Raw genomic sequence first — 21,885 nt, forward strand, 5'->3', positions numbered from 1 at the left:
GCTTCAGCTGCTGCCTCAGCACGGGAGGGCTTTATTCGCTGCTATGGACTTGTGGGGGAAAGCAACCTTAAAACTCTACAGGTGGAAACAAAAAGGGCTTAATGTGCTTTCTGAGCGAAATCCCAAATACCAACTTCTAATATGTCTACAATTATGTGTGGATATACAATTTTCATTTCTTCCCCTTTAAAAATATCTCTAACATCTTATTCCAAAAATATAAGGGTTTCACAAGTTTTCATTTCAGTGATTTGTAAAATGTGTTCATTATTATGAAAACAGGTTGTTTTTCTCTAATTTTAAAACAGTAGCAGAACCCCAAAAATATGGCAATAGATTTCTTTATGAGATACTAGACAAAAATTCATGTTATATTGTGCATAACAATTCTGCAATAAAGCTGAGTTGCACCTTTCAGAATTGTGAGTAAAATTCATTTTGAAAAACATTAAAACATGACCTCTTTCTTCTTACAATCTTTTTGACCATATCTCTGTTTTGGCGTCTTACAATTAGCATGTCATTAGAATGAATTTTCCATGTTGTCCTACATGTGATTCTAGCAAAATAGGAAACAGACAGGAAGATGGATCTCAACCAATAGGCCAAATAATATCTATATTTCATAGATTTGCATCTCATATCTGCACGTTTAGACTATGCTAGAAATCATTCTATTCTTGAAACACTTAAAGATATATTATGCCTTTCACACACAGCCTACCCTCTATTAATGCAGTTTATATTTTTCTTGTTTTTAAAATTCATTGGGCCAGAGTACTTTATTATGCTGGTTGGTGTGCTTTACTGCTGATGTTCTTTCTATTTTTCAGAAACATAAAAATAGCAAAAATAAAATTCTCAAGCCACTGAAGGCAAATGATGATATTTGTACTGCGTGGCTAAGAGGGAAAAGCCATATTCAAAACGCCAACCTGCTAATGTTACAGATTACGGGTTTTCCTGGCTGCCTATAGATGTGTAAGGGGTACTGTTTGTTTACCAGGCCGCCATGACCCTATTACACAAACCTGTCATCTATTGTGTGGCTAACAGTCTTTTAAATTGCAAATCTGATGCTCTTTAGGGGGCTTTAGGAAAAAAATTCTCACTTTCCACACCATCCTATTTCTCTTGATTTCTTGCCTGTTGTAAGTGGAAGTTGGGATGTGCTGAATTTGCACCAGGGGTGCAAATGCAGGCTCAATTATAAGCATAAAATTAGAGTCTGTTCCCCATTAATCAGGCTGGCTAATTGCTATGCACCACCATTAGCCATATGGTGTGAAAGACAGCTTGCTCTCCCCAAGATGAAATTTCTTCATTGCAGACATGAAATAGTGAGGGCCCTGGATTTTAAAATAGCTTGTTTTAGATATTTAATTTCTAAACAACTTTCTGCAGTGCTTTCTATCAAAGCTAACGGCACAATAAAACTTTGCGTTGATGTCGTGAAAGCTGTATATTTATAGTATGTCGGCTGTGGTGAAGGAGACACAGAGAATTTAGATCGACAAGACAAGGCTTGGTATGATTCTGTTTTGTTGCAGGCAAAGGGGAAAAAAAGAGAAAGAAAAAATGAGAAACACCAGAGAACTGTGTCTCAGGTGGTTGCAAATTTTAAAATCCATTGTGTTCTAAAAGATGACCCCACTGCCTGGGGGCTGGTGAAGGGACTTGCCAGCACTGGATTATGTTATAATTATTACCACTCAGAGACAAAACCTCTTTGACTTGATGTGGAGCTCATTCTGTTAAATTCTGAGGGAGTCTCTGCCTTTTTGGTAAATTGGAATCGATCATATCAATCATCATTACATTTTGCTATCCTGATAGCTACCCTCTTAAAATAATGTGGCCCCACACATGATTTTGTAAAGTATGATTCTGGAAGGGATTTGATTAAAAGGCATCCTGACATCCTGTGTTTAAATGCGGATGGAAAATAGGAACTATGCTTGGTCACTGAACCCAGAGCTCTGTTTAAAAAAGCACTCTTACCCTCATCAGTGTATGGTCTCTTATAGGAACAGGAGTTCTCAGGGCTCCCTTAAGTTTCTTTTTCTTCCTTTCTCTTTTACTGGTTTGTTCTGATTCCATCCTTCAGATTCCCACTTAGGCATGGCTTCTTCAGGAAAGCATCCCAGGCTCTCAGCCTAAGTCAAGTCCCATTGTTACGTCGTCCTGTAAACAGTGGTCTCCTCTTATCCACAGAGGATGTGTTACGTGACTCACAGTGGACGCCTGAAACTGCAGATAGTACCAAACCTTACATATGCTACATTTTTCCTATACATACATGCCTGTGATAATGTTTAATTTATAGATTAGACATAAGAGATGAACAACAACTAGTAATAAAATAGAACAATTATAACAACAACTAACGCACTGTATTAAAAGCTATGTGTATGTGATCTCTCTCTCAAAATATTGAACAGAATCCCAGCCCTTTGGGGGGTCATGGTGGGAGGATTGCTTGAGTCCAGGAGTTCAAGACTGGCCTGGGAAACATAGTGAGACATCTCCCCATCTCTATAAAAATTAGAAGAAACATTAACCAGGTATGGTGCTCACCTGTGTTCCCAGCTACTCAGGAGGCTGAGGTGGGAGGATCGCTCGAGCCCAGGAGATCCAGGCTGCAGTGAGCTATGATTGCACCACTGCACTCCAGCCTGGTGACAGAGTGAGACCCCATCTCAAAACAACAACAACAAAAATGTAGTACTAGACCACAGGTAACTGAAACCATGGAAAGGAAAACCATGGATTAGGGGGACATGGACAAGCACAGTCTGCTGTGCTTGCCTTTCACAGCACACTTGTAATTTTGTGCCCACAATCTGTCTTTCTTTGCTGGACTGATTATTCCTTGAAGGCAGGGAAGTTACTGGGTGTTTCCCTGTCTTCAGTTGTCCTATTTATGAAATGAGGGATAATATCACTTATCTTATAGGGTGGTGGTTAAGATTAAATGCAGTAATCCCTATAAATGCTTATTGCAGTGTCTTGACACACAGTAAGTACTGGATGTCTATTTTTATTATTAATAGTAGGAGTATTTGTATTAATAGAAGCAGTAACAGCAGTATTTGCAGTGTGGGACTAAGGACCTGGCGCACAGTTGCTCAGCATGAATGAGGATAAAAGAACATGCAATCAAAGTGAAACGTCTACTGAAACACTTCATGTACTTTGTCCATTCTAGTTGTGGTGCTTCAGGATATTTTCATTTATTCTTTTGGCACCTACTATGTGCAAAACACTCAAAAATGGAGAGCCAGAAAAGACTGAGTCCTGCAGTAGGGGAGCTTACAGTGTGGCCTGGGAGAGGATGTCTGTTGGCAGATAACGAGACTGCACTCTAGAAAGGATTGAATGTGATAAGAGGTTGAGGCAAAGCACTATGCTTGTTCAGAGAAGGGAGGGAATGCTTGTAGGTGGGTAGCGGGAATAGGCAGAGGGATTTTAGAGGGTGTCTGAGATGTTTGGGTATGTCTGTTGCAGTCCAGCCAAAACTTTTCTGTGGAGAGTCCTGCAGGTGGTTGGATCTGAGTTCTGATCTGGAAATAAAGTTATGGTCGAAGATAACTGACTTCAGAGGTCTTTTCCCAAGGGTAAGAGTTGAAGCTGTGGGCTTAGATGGGATTGACAAGGGAGGGAGAGTGGAAAGAGAAGTCATGGCTATATTCTTGAGGGAATAGTTACACTTAGCAAGAAGGCATGGTGTGTTAGAGAGTTGGGAAAAAGAAGCTTAAGCATACAGAGCATATAAATAAAAGGAGGAGCCTAGGCACAGTGGCTCATGTCTGTAATCCCAGCATTTTGGGAGGCTAAGGTGGGCAGATCACTTGAGGCCAAGAGTTCAAGACCAGTCTGGCCAACATGGTGAAACCCCATCTCTACCAAAAATTACAAAGATTCGCTGGGTGTGGTGGTGCGAACCTGTGGTCCGAGGTACTTGGGAGACTGAGGCATGAGAATCTCTTGAATCCAGGAGGCGGAGGTTGCAGTGAGAGGAGATTGCACCACTGCACTCCAGCCTGGGGGACAGAGTGAGACTCCACCCCATCTCAAAAAAATAAATAAATAAAAGGAGGGCGTTTGGGGAGTCATATAACAAGTACTAGAGAGATCCAGATGGACATGAAGGCTGAGAAAGCACCAGACAGTCACTGGTAAACTTGAAGAGGAGATTCAAATATACCCTGAGGGCCTGGATGCCTGTGTTATGTGGTTGAAGTGGCAAGGAGTGACGGGGACTCTTAAAAGAAGGATGTTGGCAGTGAAGAAACTAACTCAGAGAAAAGAGTGTCCTTTTAAAATTTTACACAATGGGAAAACTTGACGATGTTTGATGTTTGCGAACTAAAGGGAAGAGTTAACCAGGGAGAGGAGTGGCAAATGCAAAACAGAGGAGGGGTCCTTGATGGGACCTGTCCGGGAAAGCAGAAGGAGACGGACCTGTGAGCTCAGGAACTCTCCACAGAGACATTTTGGCTGGACTGCAACAGACATACCCAAACATTTCATGCACCCTCTAAAATCCCTCTCCCTATTCCTCTGTAACTCTAGTATAGTGTGATGAGGACAGATCACTTACTTTAAGACGTGGGAGGAAGATAGAGGATAGAAAAGTCTATTTATATAATGGCTTCTTTAAAATCAAGTCATCTTTATAACCATTAATCAGACTATTCAGATAAATCACAGTTCTCAGTCTCTAGCCACATTAGGGAAATAGATAAGGTATCTTGTTTTTACTGTAAAGTTTCAAGTTTGAAATGATGCTTTTCTCCAGTTGAGAAAGACCCTACTCACAGGAGAAGGTTGCATGTCCCTAAGATGAGGATCTGCCGATCCCATGACTGGGAAGATTTAGGTGTTTCTTGCTCTAGTTTGTGAAGCTCTAGAAACACGCCACCTGTGTTAGACTGGTAAGAAAGAGATTCTAAGTTCGCTTTTTTCTGGATGTGCAGAGTTGTTTGGGAGACATGTGATCCTGCTGGGGAAAGGGCTGCTGATTTCGGTCCACAGTGTACGGACCGCATCAGGTGCCGGCTGCCCATGCCTGGGACTGGCCACATCGTTCTTCTGTCCCTGGGGTTGCAGGTTCAGAAGGGATGCAAACAGTGGCCTGCTTTTAAAATCTTGCCCCGGTGACAAAGCAAATTAGGAAACTCCAAGCCCCATGAGATGCCAGCGTGAAAGCAAATCCCAAGTCTGTGCCTGGTACAGTGCCCAGCATACATAGTAGGAGCCTAAAAAATAGTGCTTTGAATGGATGAAGGTCCATCAGCCACACATTAATGAGGACCTAATTATCACTGCGACTTCTTTGAGTAACGCTGTCACTTTTCCTGTCAGGTGCTTTTGCATCTGCTTCATCTGAAGTATTGTTGAGTATGAGCCCTCTTCTGCCTGAAACATAAGTGAATTCATTCTCCTTTCAGCTTTTCCTTCGCAGTTAATGCCTTTCCAGTGTATAGTGGAGGTTGGTGTCCACTCTTGGTCCTTCTGAGATTAGCAGAAAGAACCACGGGCAGGAAAGAACATCCTGGGGACAAAAGAGAGGTCCTCGCTCTGCTTGGCTGTAGGAAGCCACAGGGGGCTTGATATCAGTTCCGTCTACAAGAAACCTTTCCTTCCCCCACTTGTGGTTGATTTTTGATTTTTAATACAAAAGCATATTGCTATTTAAAGCAGAACACTAGGCTGGGCGTGGTGGCTTGCACCTGTAATCCCACCACTTTGGGAGGCTGAGGTGGGTGAATCACTTGAGCCCAGGAATTTGAGATCAGCCTGGGCAATATAGTGAGACTCAGTCTCCACAAAAAATACACAAAATTAGCTGGGAGCTTGTGGCATGTGCCTGTAGTCCCTGCTACTTAAGGGCCCGAGGTGGGAAGATCACTTTAGCCCCAGGAGGTTGAGGCTCCAGTGAGCTGAGCTAAGATCACACTACTGCACCCCAGCCTGGGTGACAGAGTGAGACCCTGTCTTCAACAAGAAAAAAAAAAAAAAAAACCACTGTAAAAGTATCAAAGTAAAATGCATATCTTCTATTCTTCCCCACTGCCTGTTCCACTCTCTATAGGTTAACTCTTTGAAGTTCCTACATTTAAGAAAGATTTCCTGATGGCCTACTATGTGTCAGGCTCAGTTCTAGTTGCTGGGGATATAGGGGTGAGAAAAACAGTCCAGGACTGTCTTTGTGGGTCTTATATTCAGGTGAGAGAGACAATATGAATGTAAAGACAAATGAATGTAAAATACCACATGGTGAGTTCTGTGAAGAAAAGTGAAGCAGGATAAGGAGCTGGAGTGGAGTGCTCTGGGGTGGTCAGGGAAGGCATTTCTAAAGCCGTGACATCATGCAGAGACTTGAATGAAGTGAGGGAGTGAACCACACTTGTAAAAACCCTCTTTCCCTCCCTCTCTGCCTTTCTCCCTTTCATGCTTTCATTTTTCTCCTGGAAATGGTGTTATACTCTGCATTGTATTCTGCAGTTTGGTTTTCTCAATTCACAATGTACTGTAGATTTTTTTCCAAGAGTGCATCTAATCCTACCTTCTTTCTTTTTAATGCTGTGCAGAATTCCATATACACATGTTTGTGTACATACATCTGTGTGTGTATATATATATGTAGACACACACATGTATGTATATGTGTGTGTGTCTCTATATTTTATAGGATCATACTGTAGACAGACGTCTGTGTATATATATATATATATATTATCTAACAGGATCATACCGTAGACACTATTTTGTAGCAGATGTGATTTTGAGGTGCAGAACAGAAGCTGGAGTAGCCCATTTCAGGAATAATGACTATGTGATGTGGTGGTATGATCCAAGAAACAGGAAGCATGTTGGGCTATGTTTCATACTTGGCATAAAGTTTTCTCCATAAGTAACCTCCAGCCCTTTATTCTTTTTTCTCTACTTTTCTTCATTCTGTTCTTTTTATTTCTATTCTTCCTTTCCTTCCACATGTCTGCTCTTTGCACCTGCCTGTTTCCCTGGATCCCTTAGAAAGGCATACTTCAATTCGTCTGGCTGCTCTCAGGGTCATTTTTATTTTTAGATGATGGCTGTGTGTAAGTCAAAGGAAAAATCTCAGGCCTAGTATGGCATGCTTGGGGATGGTGGTTTGTTGTATGGGGTAAAGTGCATCTTCTTTCTATCAACAATGCCTGCCCAGAGGGTCATTTGGCTTCTATTCTTCCGGATTGTATTTGCCCCCCAATATATAACATTCATTCATAAAATTATTAGTTCATTTATTTATTCAATCAATTAATATTTGAGCTTTTGTATTCTACCCCAGGCCTTATGCCACTCATTAGAAAAGTAAAATTGATAGTTTCTTCCTCTATGAAGTCCATGAGTTAAAGCAAGATAAGAATAGGAAGGGGGAGAAAGGCGGTAACAAAAAATACACACACATACATGTAAAAATACAATTTGCATTGTGTTAAGTGCCTTACAAGGAAAAAAAGCCAGGAAGAACCTAATTTAAATTAAAGGTCAGATATCAGGCTAAACCTCTCTGGGGAAGGAGCTATGGGTTCAGCTCTGAGGGTGAGAAAAAGTTGGCTAACTAGAGCAGGTTGGAGAGGTCCACCAGGCAAGAGTTGACCAGGATCTGGGCCTGAGGCCAGATTGAACAGGGCACATCTAAGGGGGATTGAAATGGGCCAGTGAGGTAGGAGCTTGGCAAGTTAAAGAAAGGGGGCAGGAGGTTGGGAGGTGGTCTGGTATCACGTCATGTCATGGATTTGTTCTAAGTGCAGTGGGAAGCCGTGAAAAGGCCTTGGCCAGTGAGGTGGTCCAGTACCACTGACATTTGGAAAAGCTCACTCTGGCTCTCGCGGGGGGTCAGAGTGGAGACAGTGAGAACAGTGGGCAGCCACTGCAGAGTCCAAGGACTTGGATGGAGATGGTATGGTGGGCAAGGAGAGCATCACGTAGGCTTGAGAAACAGACCCTTGTTCATGGTTGTCAGGCGGAGTTCCTGGAAGACATTTCTCCCAGGCAGGTCTGTGGGTGCAGCTTGCATTGCCTGCTTGCTGTTTTGAAAAGGAAAAGAAAGGAGAAACAGATTTTCTTATTTGACAGTTTTCCTCCATGGGTAAAGGAGACATGGGCTCTGTCGATGGGCTGCTTTTGGAGACCTGCTGCTTCTAGAGCACAGGGCAGATTTGCTTGGACTTGAAGGAGAAGGGGACTGAAGGATGTGGGTGCGGGGGGTGATAATGATGTTTCACTGTAGCTTTAGTAAGGCCAGTCATGAAGCTGACGCTTTAGACCCTTATCACCTCAAGCCTGTTCCCTGGCATTTAGAGGTGAGTACTATAACTGCTCCATTTTACAGATAAGGAAACTGAGATTCTGTGAGGTAGATTACCTTGCTCAATTCGACACAGGCAGCTCTGTTAGATTCCAGAAACAGTGTTCTTAACCACTATACTATTGTGACAAGCCCAGGAAAGGTAGGTGTAGGGGATCAGAGTTCAGGGACGAAGGAGTTACATTTTTCTGTATTTTCTGGCATGCATTTCAACTGCGTGTACTTTCCACTGCTTCAACTACATGCTACTTTATCTGTCTCTTCGGTATTGAGATACTTTGGGTTTTCTATCCCCAAAGTAGCAGTATATAGTAGAACTCAGGCCTGGAGGAAACAGTTCCCTCTGAATCAGAAGGTGAAAGGCTATAAGGTGGACAGAGTGGTTTTAGCTGAGGCTTAGACAAAGGAGAGGCATTTCTTACGCTTACTCTCTGAAGATATGAAAGAAAAACAGAAGTGACACCAAGAGTGGAAACTTGTTCTCTTCTCAGGGGCACAGTTATGGCAAGGAAAGAGACTTTCCAATTTTGGTGAAGGACTCCCTACGCAGAAGTATATTTCTGGATCCTGAAGATGGAGTTCAATATTTGGTTCTCTCCACAGCTCTCTAAATTTAGGCTGTATGATTCACTAAGTTGCAAGTGTGCATGTATGTGTGTGTGTCTTTGTGTGTACACATGTGTATGTAAGAGCAAGAAGTGCCTATTTTGCTTGTGGTGCCTGGTGAAATATAATTTTGGAGGACCTCCCTCCCCATCTGCTTCACTGCTTTTATAAGTGTGCCGTTGGTGCAAATCTTGTTTATATTCGCAAACAAGTTTCAGATGAATCATTTTCTGTTGACCATCGTATTTTCAAAAACACGAAATATTTACCCTTTAGAAGCATCTCAGTTTTTTAAAAACTGGCAGCCACAACTAGTGGGTACTTTTCGAGCCCATAGGCTGTTCCTTCTCTAATGTAAAGAGCATCCGCTCACGGGGCTATGCTGGCCCTTGCCTCCACTGTCCAGAATGCCCCCGGAAAACGTAAGTGGCACCAGAGTAGGCTTTTATAGCCAGAGGAATGTGAATCTCCACTTTCTTTTATCTTGCCTCTTCCTTGTCTTAATTATTGTGTTTTACCTTTATTCTCATGAAAATGGTTCAAAGGCAAACAGTTCCAGCTGTAGGATTTTTGGAAAGGCTGTGGTTGAAGGAAATGCTGCCCATAAAGGAGAAAAGAGAAGAAAAAGGAATCCATTTAATACAAAATGACTGCAGGGGGAGAAATCACTCATACCTCATTATTGATGCGTTCCACACAATTAGTGTGATCTTGAGGGAAGAACGTTTGAGCCACCCACAACCTCGAATATTCTCATTGGGTAGATGTAATAATAGTGCACTTCACAGTGAACTCTGCCAGCACCGCGGGCAGTGATGGGGAGACCCCATCTTGGGGCTCTGAGTCTTGTCTCTGGGAGAGCCCCTCTCCCCGACCTCCTCCTTTGAGCAGAGAGAGGTTAAGCCTGGCCATTAACCCATAGGTGACCCAAATAGAATTTTCTGTCCCAGGGATCCGTTGATTGCCAGGTATGGCTTTGTGGTAATTCTAGCATTTGCAACCCAGCAATTTGAGCCTTCTGTCTGCCTAAATGATGATTTTACGTTGTAATGGTTGTACTAAATCCTTTCGCTTTTGCTCCATAGCCGCTGTTGTGACAAGAAAAGCTGTGGCAACCGAAATGAGACTCCCTCAGATCCAGTGATAATTGACAGGTAGGGACCACTCTTCTTTCACTGGATTCTTATTCCTCATTATAATGAAACACCTGCCCTTGTGCGGCTCATGGGCGAGGGTTGGGAATGCATGTGGCCGAAATTTGCCTTTTGGTCATGACTGACTCTGAGCTGAGCGATTTTTGATTCCTGGGAAAGCCATATGGAATGTTCTTTTAGAGGCCTGTTCCTTGGATTGCTCCGGTTTTTGTCTGATTCATGCTCCTAAAGGAATATATTTTTTCTTTCCTGACTTTCTGTGGCTCAATCCTCATGCTGTGCCAGGAAGCTTCAGAAATAAAATAATAATAGTTTGTGATTTATGAAATGTGGTTGGGTGCTTATAAATATTTAACTTTTATTTGAAAAATGTTTGAATCATTATCACTTTTAGCTACAGTAGTTCTGTTGGATGTAATCCATCTACATTTTAAGGTTTTATTTATGCATAAAAGCAGTTTAAAGAGATCTGTGAACCAAGATTTTCTACTGTTATTTGCCGGGTTTGATTGCAGTAGGAGACTGTATTGTAAGTTGATTAATTTATCCTGCTTGTCTTAATTATTGTGTTTTTAAACAGATCCATATTACTAATCTGACATGACCAAGTAAATCACTGTAGAACAATAAATCTGTTTTAGTTGTTTGGTTCAATTTCGAGTCAGTATGCACGCATTATGCAAAGTCGCATTCCAAATATTCATTTTACGTTTTAATTATTGAAATTCATTGTATGGAAACATGTATGATAAACCATTCGTTACATAGCATTACTCATTGAGAGTTAAATGGCCTGGAAGGTTTATAGATACTGTCAATTGTCAGCTAGGAAAAGAGCTAGCATCTTGTACTAGCTGGAAAAAGAGTCTTGCCAATAAGACCGACTGATCCCTCATTGAGGAAATCAACGGCTGAACAAAAGTCCCTTTTTGGGTTTTAGCAATATTGATTTTTGACAACAGCAATAAGAGAAAAAAGAATCTGTCTTTCTACTTTTTTGGGCTTGTTTTGTCATTTTCCAGTTAACAACAACAACAAAAAACAAGATGTGTACTTTGCTTCATCATAATTTATGTCAAAAGATCAATTGTTGATTTGGACTTACGTGAGTCTTCAGGCTTAAACCCAATTGGTTGCCAAGTAGCTTTATAAAGGTTACATTTCAATGAGATATTTTAACTAAATATTTCTCACTAATATTCACTACAATATATCTATTTTTGCTCCATATAAGAGTACTAGTACATTTGATTTAAAGGTAAAAGGTGAAAGTTTAACGTATGGTGATGTGTGTGCTACGTATAGAATTAGGATAGCATGTTTATCTACAAAAGCAGATATACTGTTCATATAATTGCTTTTTCTGTGACTGAAGATAAAAGTCTCCAAATGAATAAGGTCAAAAGTTAATTTAACCTTTATGCTGGCTTGTTTCATTTAAATGTACCTCTCCAAAATATCATTTGTTATTTTCAGCGCTTTTCTTATTCCTTTGTTAAAAAGAAAGTGTACTGATCAAGGGACCAGCCCAAATATTCCCCCAAACTTTGAAATTATAAGCATTTTGTTCTGCCATACAGTTCCTTTTGGTTTAGATGATGACAAGAACCTTACCTTGCTACCCTCAATGAAAACACTTTTTTTTGGGCCTGTGAATGGGTTAAGCTTTTAAGTTCTTCATTTGGTTTTAAGCTGTGACTCTGATATAGAAGGTTGATATGACTGTGGTTTGAATAACATTTGATTTTGACCTGTTCCTGTGGGTTGCGATGGCATAAGAAACTTGACTCAGCAGCGCTGTAATTAGCCCGGTCCCTGTTTTTGAAATAGGATTGTGTTACCTGGATTGCATTAGTGTGGCTTCTATTGTTGCCGCCTTGCATCTGTCCCAGAAGGGTACTTAAAACCTCTTCTTGGCTGGGGTAGTTCAAACAATTTAGGCAAAATAAGTATGCACTTTATGCTGTTGGTGGCTTCAGAGATATGACTCATGACATTTATCCTTTCCATTTTTTTTCCCTTTTGGTTTGACAAAGTAGAAAACTGTGTGTAGCCAATCTTGGTCTCTTCAGATAGAGTACTTTAAAAACAGCTGAAACTCCGTGTATGTGCACAAGCTCCAAAGCATATGTTTATTTGCTGGCTGTTACCATTGTCTCTGATGAACTATCTTTTCATTCAGTGATGCCAGTTGATATGCAAAACCCCATTTAGCTATTTTTATTTGCATCTGAGTTTTCAGAATTTATTTGTCCTTCAGGCTGCCAAAGGTTTTAAAAACTCCAGTCCTGTCTGTGCTGATATGTGAAACTTCCATTTTCAACAATGAGAGAAAAGAATAACAACAAGAAAAGAACTTATGCAAGAAAGAGCAAAATAGAAAAGATTTTTCAATTCCATAAAATTGCTGCAAAGGGGAAAAAATGATGGCAACCGTGTTTGAATTTCATAGTTTCCAATTTGATTCTATATTACTGATGGCATAATATCTGTGTTACGTGCTTAGGGTTTGATTTGCTTTCAGATTTATGGATGTGAATCCCTGAATATTTTGTAAAAATAGGCTATGAGGCCTGAAGTGAGGAGCAATAGTAACTGTTTTCAGAAGATGCATACAATATGTAATTACAGAGCTGAGGGTACAGGCGATCCTTACGTTAGGATTCAGCGTAGTTTTAACACACAGTCAACTTTTCAGCACCAATAATTTTTAGCTCTCTTTGCTTGTCCTTCAGAATTTGGGAGAACACTGCTATTTTTATCAGTCAAAAGACTTTTAGCAGTGGTTATTCAGGAAAACTATTTATAGGGTAGAGAGAAGAGGCTTTCTGGTCATAGTGCAATCATGCAGGGCAAACTATTTCTGTGTTGAATTTTGGCTGTATTATTCGCTGCCAGTGACTTTGGGACATCAGCCTGGCATATTCTACCAAAAAAAAAAAAAATGGAATTAACAAAATCAGCAGTTGCAAACTGTGATTTAGAAAATGGGCTTCTATTATATTTCATCCTTATGGCATGCGCAGACTAAGAAAAATATGACCCCAATTCTTTTTACAGTCATGACAATTTGCCAAGTCACTTCAAAAAAGTGTAGAGAAAAATTGCTGTAAATGTAGAAAGCGCACATCTGGAGTTGAATGCCAGGTTGTTTCTGCGTGATGCCAAATAGCTTGATTAAGAAGCACAGAACCCAGCCTGCACTCAATGATCCAGATATTTGGGCTGCATAGAAATGGGAAAAGTGTTATGTTTAATAGCAAATGACCAGGAACTAATAACAGCAGATTTCATTATTTTTGAGGTACAGAGCTATGCGTGGTAATTATTGTTAAAGTAAAAAGCAAAAAATGACTTCCAGTTATTGAATTAAGGTGGAGATTGACTTAACATATTCACACAGTAACTAACATTTGAATTTAAAAGGTTTGCAATAAACTTCATGTTTAGAAATTGAACAAATAGTAGTTTTATTACCACCTTGGATAGCCTTGTGTCCCAACCTTTTTCCTTGGAGTTATCTTAGTTCAATAAATAAAACCTCATTAGACTATTCCCATTTCAACGAGTTTATTAAATTTTGCAGGAGTAATTAGCATAAGCTGTGCTAATTTTTCTGGAAGACTAATGAGGGAGGTTCTTAATTAGGTTTACTTTGTAAGAATCAGAAAAGATGATAATGACAAAAGTCACATAGGGTAGTCTGAATTGGGAACCCAGTTTTTCTGCATCTATAAAAAAATGTTTCACTTTCTTTATGGAAACTTTTAAATAAATGTTTGAACTCAATATATTAAGTATGCAGACTGTTATTCCGTATCTAGTTAGGATGACCATTCATTCTTGATTTGCTTCCCCAAACTCTTTATTTTCCTAACCTATGCTTGAGCAATGACATAGATGAATACAGATGGTCTTACAAAAACATTTATTTCTCCAAAGTATGCTGTAGGGTTCTTTTCACATAGAGCCCTGAAGTTTCTGGCTAGATTTCTGTTGTTTATTTGCAGTGGACAAGATAGGGGGCAGCTCCTTGTTGGTTTGTTTATTTTTTCAATTTAGAATTAGTGTGATTGATGAAATGGATCACTAAGTAAGGGTGACAATGTGAACATCATTCCTTATGCTATGAATCCTTACCTGTTAACAAGTGGATTTTTTTTTTTAGTAGATGGAAACACTAAAGGATGAAATTCCGTCTCAAATTATGTTCTCCTATTGGTGTAAATGTAGACCTACTTTTTTAAGGATATAATGTAGCTCCAGTAACCCAAAAGTTTTGAGTTCCTTGAAGCCGATATTTAAAGTGTGAATGTTAAAAGCCTGTCAACCTCTAAGAACCTTTGTAAGAATCAGAAAGTCTAAGAATTTTGAGTTTGTTTGTTGTAATCTTAACAGAATCGCTGTGCCTTCCCCCCGCCCCGCATGTATAGGAATTCCTATAGCTAGGTGTATAGCTATGGGATGTAGGCCTTGATATGACATTAAAAAAATACACAAATTTTGTAAAATGAAAAACCTTGTCTGTTTGGAATTACTTCAGGTCACACTTACCCAAGGGTCTTCCATAAAGGAAAAAAATGCCTGTATTTGTTTTTTCCAGGTTTGTCTAAAGGTCTTCCACATCTAGATCACTTCCATTTAGGTAACACCAGCTGGGTTTGTTTTGTGATTGTCTGAAATAGAATGTTCAGTAGTGAAAATATTAGAATGCCCATTTGCCTGTTGATTTTATATGATTTACATCATATAAACAGAAAAACTTAGCCATGTTAGGGTTGCTCAGATAAACACGTTTATTGAAGATTCATTCTTTTTCTAAGAGAAGTAAATTCTGTGGTAAGACTTTCCAGAAAAGTGCAGTCACTAAGCTAATTTTCTTCATTAAATTGACCCCAATGTATTTATATAACATATTTGCCCATTTGTATAACAGGAAAACAATAGAAAAACTTTAGAATTAGGAGAGATCTATCTATCATCTATGTATCTATCTATCCATCCATCCGTCCATCTACCCACGTACTTTTTATCATTGGGTCAGGTGTGATACATATTTGCCAAGGATTGTAAAGGCATCTGGGCTTTTCAACTATCAATGGCTTTCTTCTGTCTTTTATAATCAGAGGCAAATTCCAAAATTTATTTCTTTTGTCATCCACATAAAGTCCTCAACTAACATGAACATAAATGCATACTTTTATTAAAGTTACAAATGGGGCTTTTAGCCAGAGTTTCATGATTTCATTTCAATGCCCTTTCAACTCTTATTATTGTGGTCTTCATCCAGTTTTTTAAAAGACCAACCACCACCAATGTGGAATCATTCTGCGCTAGACACAAATGGCTGTCTGGGGCATGAAGAACCAGAGGTGTAAATGCATTTCTCAGCATTCTGATAAACCTTTTATACCACCTGATTTTGTAACCTTGACTGCTTGGTTAAAATAAAAGAAGGAGGAATTCACTCTTTAAAATTGCCCTAGGCAGGATAATGACTGTGTTTTTGGTTGGTTTGAGAGGTTTGCATTTTTTCAAAAGTGAAAAGCCAGCATTGACACTGAGCATGAATTTATGGCTGTTTATTAACCCTAGTGTGTTTAAACATTTGTTTTCTCAGTGGGAATTCATATGTGATTATTAGCAATGAGATTTATGTGGATGAGTATCATTCTAAATTTTATCACATATCAGATAATTCCGTTTGAATATGAGATGAGCCCCGTACGTTTGTGTGCAGTTTGCTACTGTGATAAGAAAATAACTAATACAATAAGCTAATAGCAGTCTATATTCCATTCGCTATCAGCTATTCCCAAATACACAACCAAGATACATTAAAATGCATTTTGAATATGCTGACAATGTATCATAATGCAAAGTACTTTTACATGGTATGATATTATTGCAGACACTGTATAATGAACAACAGTGGTTTTCCTGTAAAGGAAATAATGGCAGCAACTTCCAAGAAATGTATTTAACGGAGCTTCAGAGAATCGGTAGTGTGTATGGATAGCATGGCGGGGGTGTCAGCCAGTGGTGTAGGTTTTGAATCCCATGTCATCATAACTTTGCTATTATAACAGTTCTGGAAAAATACAGAAAAGTAGTACAAAGTCTCCTGTGTGTCCCATTAGCAACTATGCACAATCATTTTGTGATGAGAATGTAGCACTATATTAAACATGCTTTTACTTTCCTAAAAGAAGTTGCTTAGAATGGGGGAAGAAACTCTCTCCAAGTTTAACTCTCCATTGATAAATTCCCCTCATTTCCTCATTTCCCTCTACTGCCAGCACCGTGCTAACTCTAATAAAAATTGACCAGATTTTAAAAACTCCATTTAGAGGTTCCTGCATAAAGAGATGGTATTTTGGTCATTTTAATTTGCATGAGATGTTATCTGAAATAGACTACTAATTCTTCCTTCTCCCAGCCCCCCATCCCATTCTTCTCTTTACAAACCCATGTAACTATATACTGTCCAGGACAATATAAAAGTAACTTCAATACTCCTATTACAATCAGTGAAATATGGTGAACAGTACAAGTTTGTCTTTAATTGCTCCCTACCTTTAAAGGTGTGGGTAGATTAAGGCAAGTTTCCCTTGCAAACTGTTTCTCCAGTTACAAGTCTTCATCCAAAAGCAAACGAAGGTTTTAATGTTATATTACTTATTATAATAGAATTTTAATTGCCCTAATCCTGCTAAAGTGTGAAGCTATGTGTGTGTGTGTGTGTGTGTGTGTGTGTGTGCACGCATGTATTCCTAATAGGGAGAAGAGTCATGCAAAATCTCTGTTACATTTTTCATGGGTGGGGCAGGGGGTGTAACATATGTTAAATGATGCAAACTTAATTAAACGAATTCTGAGGAAGAACGGGCCATTGGCATTCCATCTATCTAATGTGTACTCCACTTTCAATGGGAACAGAGTAGTCTTCTGCGTGCTTTAGGAATTTTTATTTTTGAAAGTGAAGTGCTTGGTTCCAGTTGCAAACATGCCCTAAACCCTACTTGTAATGACTGAACTAGACACGCTGGCAAATTATATAGCTTAATCCTACACAATAACCTCCAAATGGGCACTCAGTAACTATACCATCCTGCTAACTGTTTGAGGCACAATAGTTTTGTAATATAATATAAAGTAATGGTGTTAGCCAACACATCTTTAATAAGATATTGTTCGTGCCTTTGCCATATGCTACAGAGCAGCCTCTCACTCGGTGGGCCTTTTGATTCCTCTCAATAAGATTATTTCAAATACTCTAATCCTGAATCATTGACATGAATACAAAAGCCTAGTGACATCTAATAGATGCCTCTTAGCTTTGCTTTTCCTCTTGTTCCTTTCCTTTTTCTTCTCTTTTTACCTGACAAAAAGCTTATAGACACTTGGGCTCTGTCTCTCAGTAGCAGCATGGGGGGCTCCTCATGAAATATAAAGGGGGAAAAAGGACTGACAGAGGCCCGATAAGCTACAGAGTGAAGGGCCATAGATTAAAAGTAAATGCCAGTAAATCCTACCCTGTACACTCACTTGTTCTTTTATTGTTTTCTTTAACACTTTCAGAGCCAGGGCAGGGAAAAAGCAGAAAATAGTAATCAAGCTGCTCATGTGCATTTTTAATCTGGACACCGTCACTATTATACCTATTTTGTGGGGCGTTGGCAACATTCTCAAATTTTGGTTCATTAAAGGTTGTGGCGGTGGTGTTTTTATTTTTAAAAATTGCTCCTTTAATCAATATCAAGAATCCCTCAAAAACTTTTTTTTTTTTTTGCTCATTTGCTGCTCAGTTGACTAAATATTGATACCATGTGTGGGGAGGAAGAGCCCTTCCATAGGGTGTGAACACTGGGGCTCAGGACATGACATCTTCAAGGCGGAAATAACTTTTTTTTTGGTTTTCTTTTTTAACCCATGAATTGAAAATTGTCAAAGTGAAATGATAGGCTATTTTGTTTCATGACATCAGCTGCTGCTTTTTCATGTGGTGCTGCTCCCTGCCAGTACCGTGAATTCTCTGCCTGTGCCGGGTGGTGCACGCAACTTAGACTCTGCTGGTGCACGCCGGGGAGTCAGGAGCTCAGCTGGGTAACTTTTCTAATGGTCAAAAGGTTGTTTCCTCCTCCACCTTCCTGAAGCAACCATGATTTGACTAAAGCTCTTTTTCACTCCGAGTATCATAGAGCCATGCTGCTTGCAATTTATTTATTGTTTTCCAGAGGTAAACTATTGAGATGAAATTTCCCGGTGTGTTTTTAATATACTTCTCATTCATGTGTATTTTGATCTGTTAGTAATTGCCACTTTTAATAGTCTTGGGTGCACTATGGACTGAAGCCCCCTCACAGGATGTTTCCATCCTGTTAGTTTGAAGAACTATGGACCTGCATCAGGTTTGGCTACACACTACACACACACACACACACACACGCACACGCACGCGCGCGCGCACACACACACACACTACAGAGAGCAAAAAAAGAGATGAAAAGAGAGCGGTCTCTTTTTCTGTTTTTTAAAAAGTACTTTAGAAGAGTAAGTTGGTTAAGAGTTCACCTGGTTGTCTTTGAAGCTGCTGCCAACAGTGTTGAAAACCCATGTTTCTCTACACAGTTGTCTTGTTTTCCTAAAGCCAGATTCTAATGCCAGATGTATGGGGTAAGTCTCAGAATATCTTCTTAAAAACTGAATTGTTCTTCCTGTAGCAATAGAAATGAGAGTGCCCTGATCTGGCTCATCAAGACCAGCGTCTGGGTCCTGGTCTATGTGCACCTTAAAACACAGCAAGCAAAACCCCTGACCAGTGTGAGTTTAATAGTAGCTTACGTCTAAATGGCACTTCCAGCATTTTAGAGCACTTCAGGGTCTACCATTCCAGAGAATCCTCTTTGCACAGATTGACTCCATTTGACAGATCTGTAAACTGAGGCACATAGCCTAAGAAACTATCCATTTTACTCACTAGTAAAATGGACAAAGCAAGTGATTAGAAACTCCACATGTCCTATCTCCCAGACAGATTTTTTCCCATCTTTAATTGCTCAGCTAAAAACACTGTTTTCAGTATTATGTGTCTCTCTTATTTCATTTTTCCTGCTATCCACAGCTACTTTTCATGTATTATTCTAAACCTATTTACCAAACAAGTTTTCTCAGTTGATGTCACAATTAACTTTTGAGATTTTATATATACACACACATATATACATATATATAAAATATATGTATATATGTGTGTGTCTATAAACATGTAGATATGTATATATGTTTTATTTCATTTTTCTTGCTATCCACAGCTCCTTTACATGTATTATTCTGAACCTATCTACCAAACAAGTTTTTTCAGTTGATGTCACAATTAGCTTTCAAGATTTTATATATATATATATACACACACACACACACACACATGCACATATACACACATATATACATATATATGTGTGTATATAAACTTCTGAGATTTTATATATATACACATATGTGTATACATACACACATACATACATATATGACACTGTTTATTGTACTCATTGCTGGAGCAACGTTTGAGTTCTTTTTTTTTTTTGAGATGGAGTCTTACCCTGTCACCCAGTCTGGAGTGCAATCGTGTGAGGCTCACTGAAACCTCTGCCTCCTGGGTTGAAGTGATTCTCCTGCCTCAGCCTCCTGAGTAGCTGGGATTATAAGTATGCGCCACCATACCCGGCTAATTTTTGTATTTTTAGTAGAGACGGGGTTTCACCATGTTAGCCAGGCTGGTCTTGAACTCTCGATCTCAGGTGATCCACCCACCTCAGTCTCCCAAAATGCTGGGATTACAGGTGTGAACCACTGCGCCCGGCCAATGTTTGAGTTCTTATGTCCTCATTTAATTGGATTGTATATTTCCTTGAGGAAAACATCAGTAATCCATAGAGAAATCTGGGAGAAGGCACAGTATGATTGCAAAGGCATAGATTTTGGAGTGTGTTGGCTAAGGGATCCAGTTCCTCCACAGCTGCTTCTTAGTAGCTGAGCCCAGGGGGCTCAGTTTTCTCATCTTCAAGATGAGACAAGTCACTTCTATTTTGAGGCATTGCAAGGACTAAAACACCTAGCACTGGGCTTGGCACACATCAGGTGCTTAAAATCAGGTGACTCTTGCAATTTGAGCATCATATATTCCATGTGGATTTTCATTCTTTTTTTTTTTTTTTTTTTTTTGAGACGGAGTTTCACTCTTGTTACCCAGGCTGGAGTGCAATGGCGCGATCTCGGCTCACTGCAACCTCCGCCTCCTGGGTTCAGGCAATTCTCCTGCCTCAGCCTCCTGAGTAGCTGGGATTACAGGCACGCGCCACCATGCCCAGCTAATTTTTTGTATTTTTAGTAGAGATGGGGTTTCACCATGTTGACCGGGATGGTCTCGATCTCCTGACCTCGTGATCCACCCGCCTCGGCCTCCCAAAGTATTGGGATTACAGGCGTGAGCCACCGCGCCCAGCGGATTTTCATTCTTAATGTAAACACTGCCATGAGACTTTCTTTAGAGCACAATTACCTTACTGAAGTTACTCATGGTAGCTAAGTCTCCTTAGATGAAGACTTACTCATTTTTTTGTTTGTTTCTACAAATATTTATTAAGCCTCTACTATACGCCATGCACTATTTTCAGGGTTAGAGGTATAACAGTGAAAAAGACAAACATGGTTCCTGGCTTCATGGAACTTTCTCAGTGTCTTAGGGTTGATCTCTCCCACAAGCCCCCAAAAATAGTAATGGCAAGTATCAACAAAGAATATATTGATATATATGTTTTAAAAATAGAAGAATGCCATTTTCAACTGGGATCATGATGTAGAGGAAAAATATCCCAGGATTAAAGTCACCTTTTAGCTCACACTCAGTAGTACTGAACTTGGGCAAACTCTGTGGGTTTATTACACTCTTCTGAGGCAGTCTCCATGTTGGTTAAGACCGAAGGAAGACATCTCTAAGACCCTTTCCAACTATGGAATTCTAATTTTAGCTGTTCATGGTATTGCTCAGCACAGGCAGGCAGACGAACTCTTGGGAGGGCAGATCGTAAGCCTAAGAGGGCAGTGACTATGCGCAACACAGTGCCTCCCTCCTGTGTACCGGGTCCTTGGGGCTTGTTTTTGTGAAAGAAAAGAAAATGCCAGGAACTAGATATGCAGTTGTTGAATCTGGTAGCCTCATCTCTCTGCCTAAAGACAGGCTTGTTATAACTACACAATAAAGTGAAATGGCACTGCCATTAAAGAATGATGAGGAACAGAAAATGTAAGATAAAATATTAAATTTGTTACACTTAAAAATGTTAATCTTCACATGATTACCGTGCAAATCTCCTCATTGCCTAACTGTTTAATTGATCAAGTAAATCATGGAGCAGACAAGTGAAAATCCCTGCTGTTGACATTCTCACAAAGCATATTTTCAAGAATACATTCTATGAACTAGTATGCATATTTCACGTGATAATGGGAATTTTTTTATGTTTTAAAAACACATAACGTGGCATTTCTTGTGAACCAGCAGATTTCAGAGAGTTTGGGGGAAGGCTTGATTTTTGCAGGGCAAAAATTCAGCCACCCTCCTTATGTCAAACGTGAATTCAGTGTTAGAAGGACCTATGTGCAGGCAGCACCTTTGTTTTATGCACTATGGGAAGATTTCAGAACTCACCAGTTTTTCTTTCAGGCAGGTATAGCATTGACATGGCATTCTGGAGATTGAAGGGT

At 39.7% G+C, this 21,885-nt stretch overlaps 1 protein-coding gene across 9 annotated transcripts in view; it reads left to right on the plus strand.

Annotated features, from left to right (window-relative positions):
* Window positions 1-21,885, plus strand: part of EBF1 (EBF transcription factor 1) — a 410,560-nt gene that overhangs the window by 16,483 nt on the left and 372,192 nt on the right. For all 9 annotated transcript variants that reach the window (XM_074390666.1, XM_074390667.1, XM_074390668.1 and 6 more), the window contains exon 6: window positions 10,051-10,119. In XM_074390666.1, the coding sequence (XP_074246767.1) occupies window positions 10,051-10,119 (69 nt within the window). The remainder of the gene's footprint in view (window positions 1-10,050; window positions 10,120-21,885) is intronic.

This window comes from Saimiri boliviensis, chromosome 20, assembly GCF_048565385.1.
Source record: "Saimiri boliviensis isolate mSaiBol1 chromosome 20, mSaiBol1.pri, whole genome shotgun sequence".
Taxonomy (NCBI): Eukaryota; Metazoa; Chordata; class Mammalia; order Primates; family Cebidae; genus Saimiri; species Saimiri boliviensis.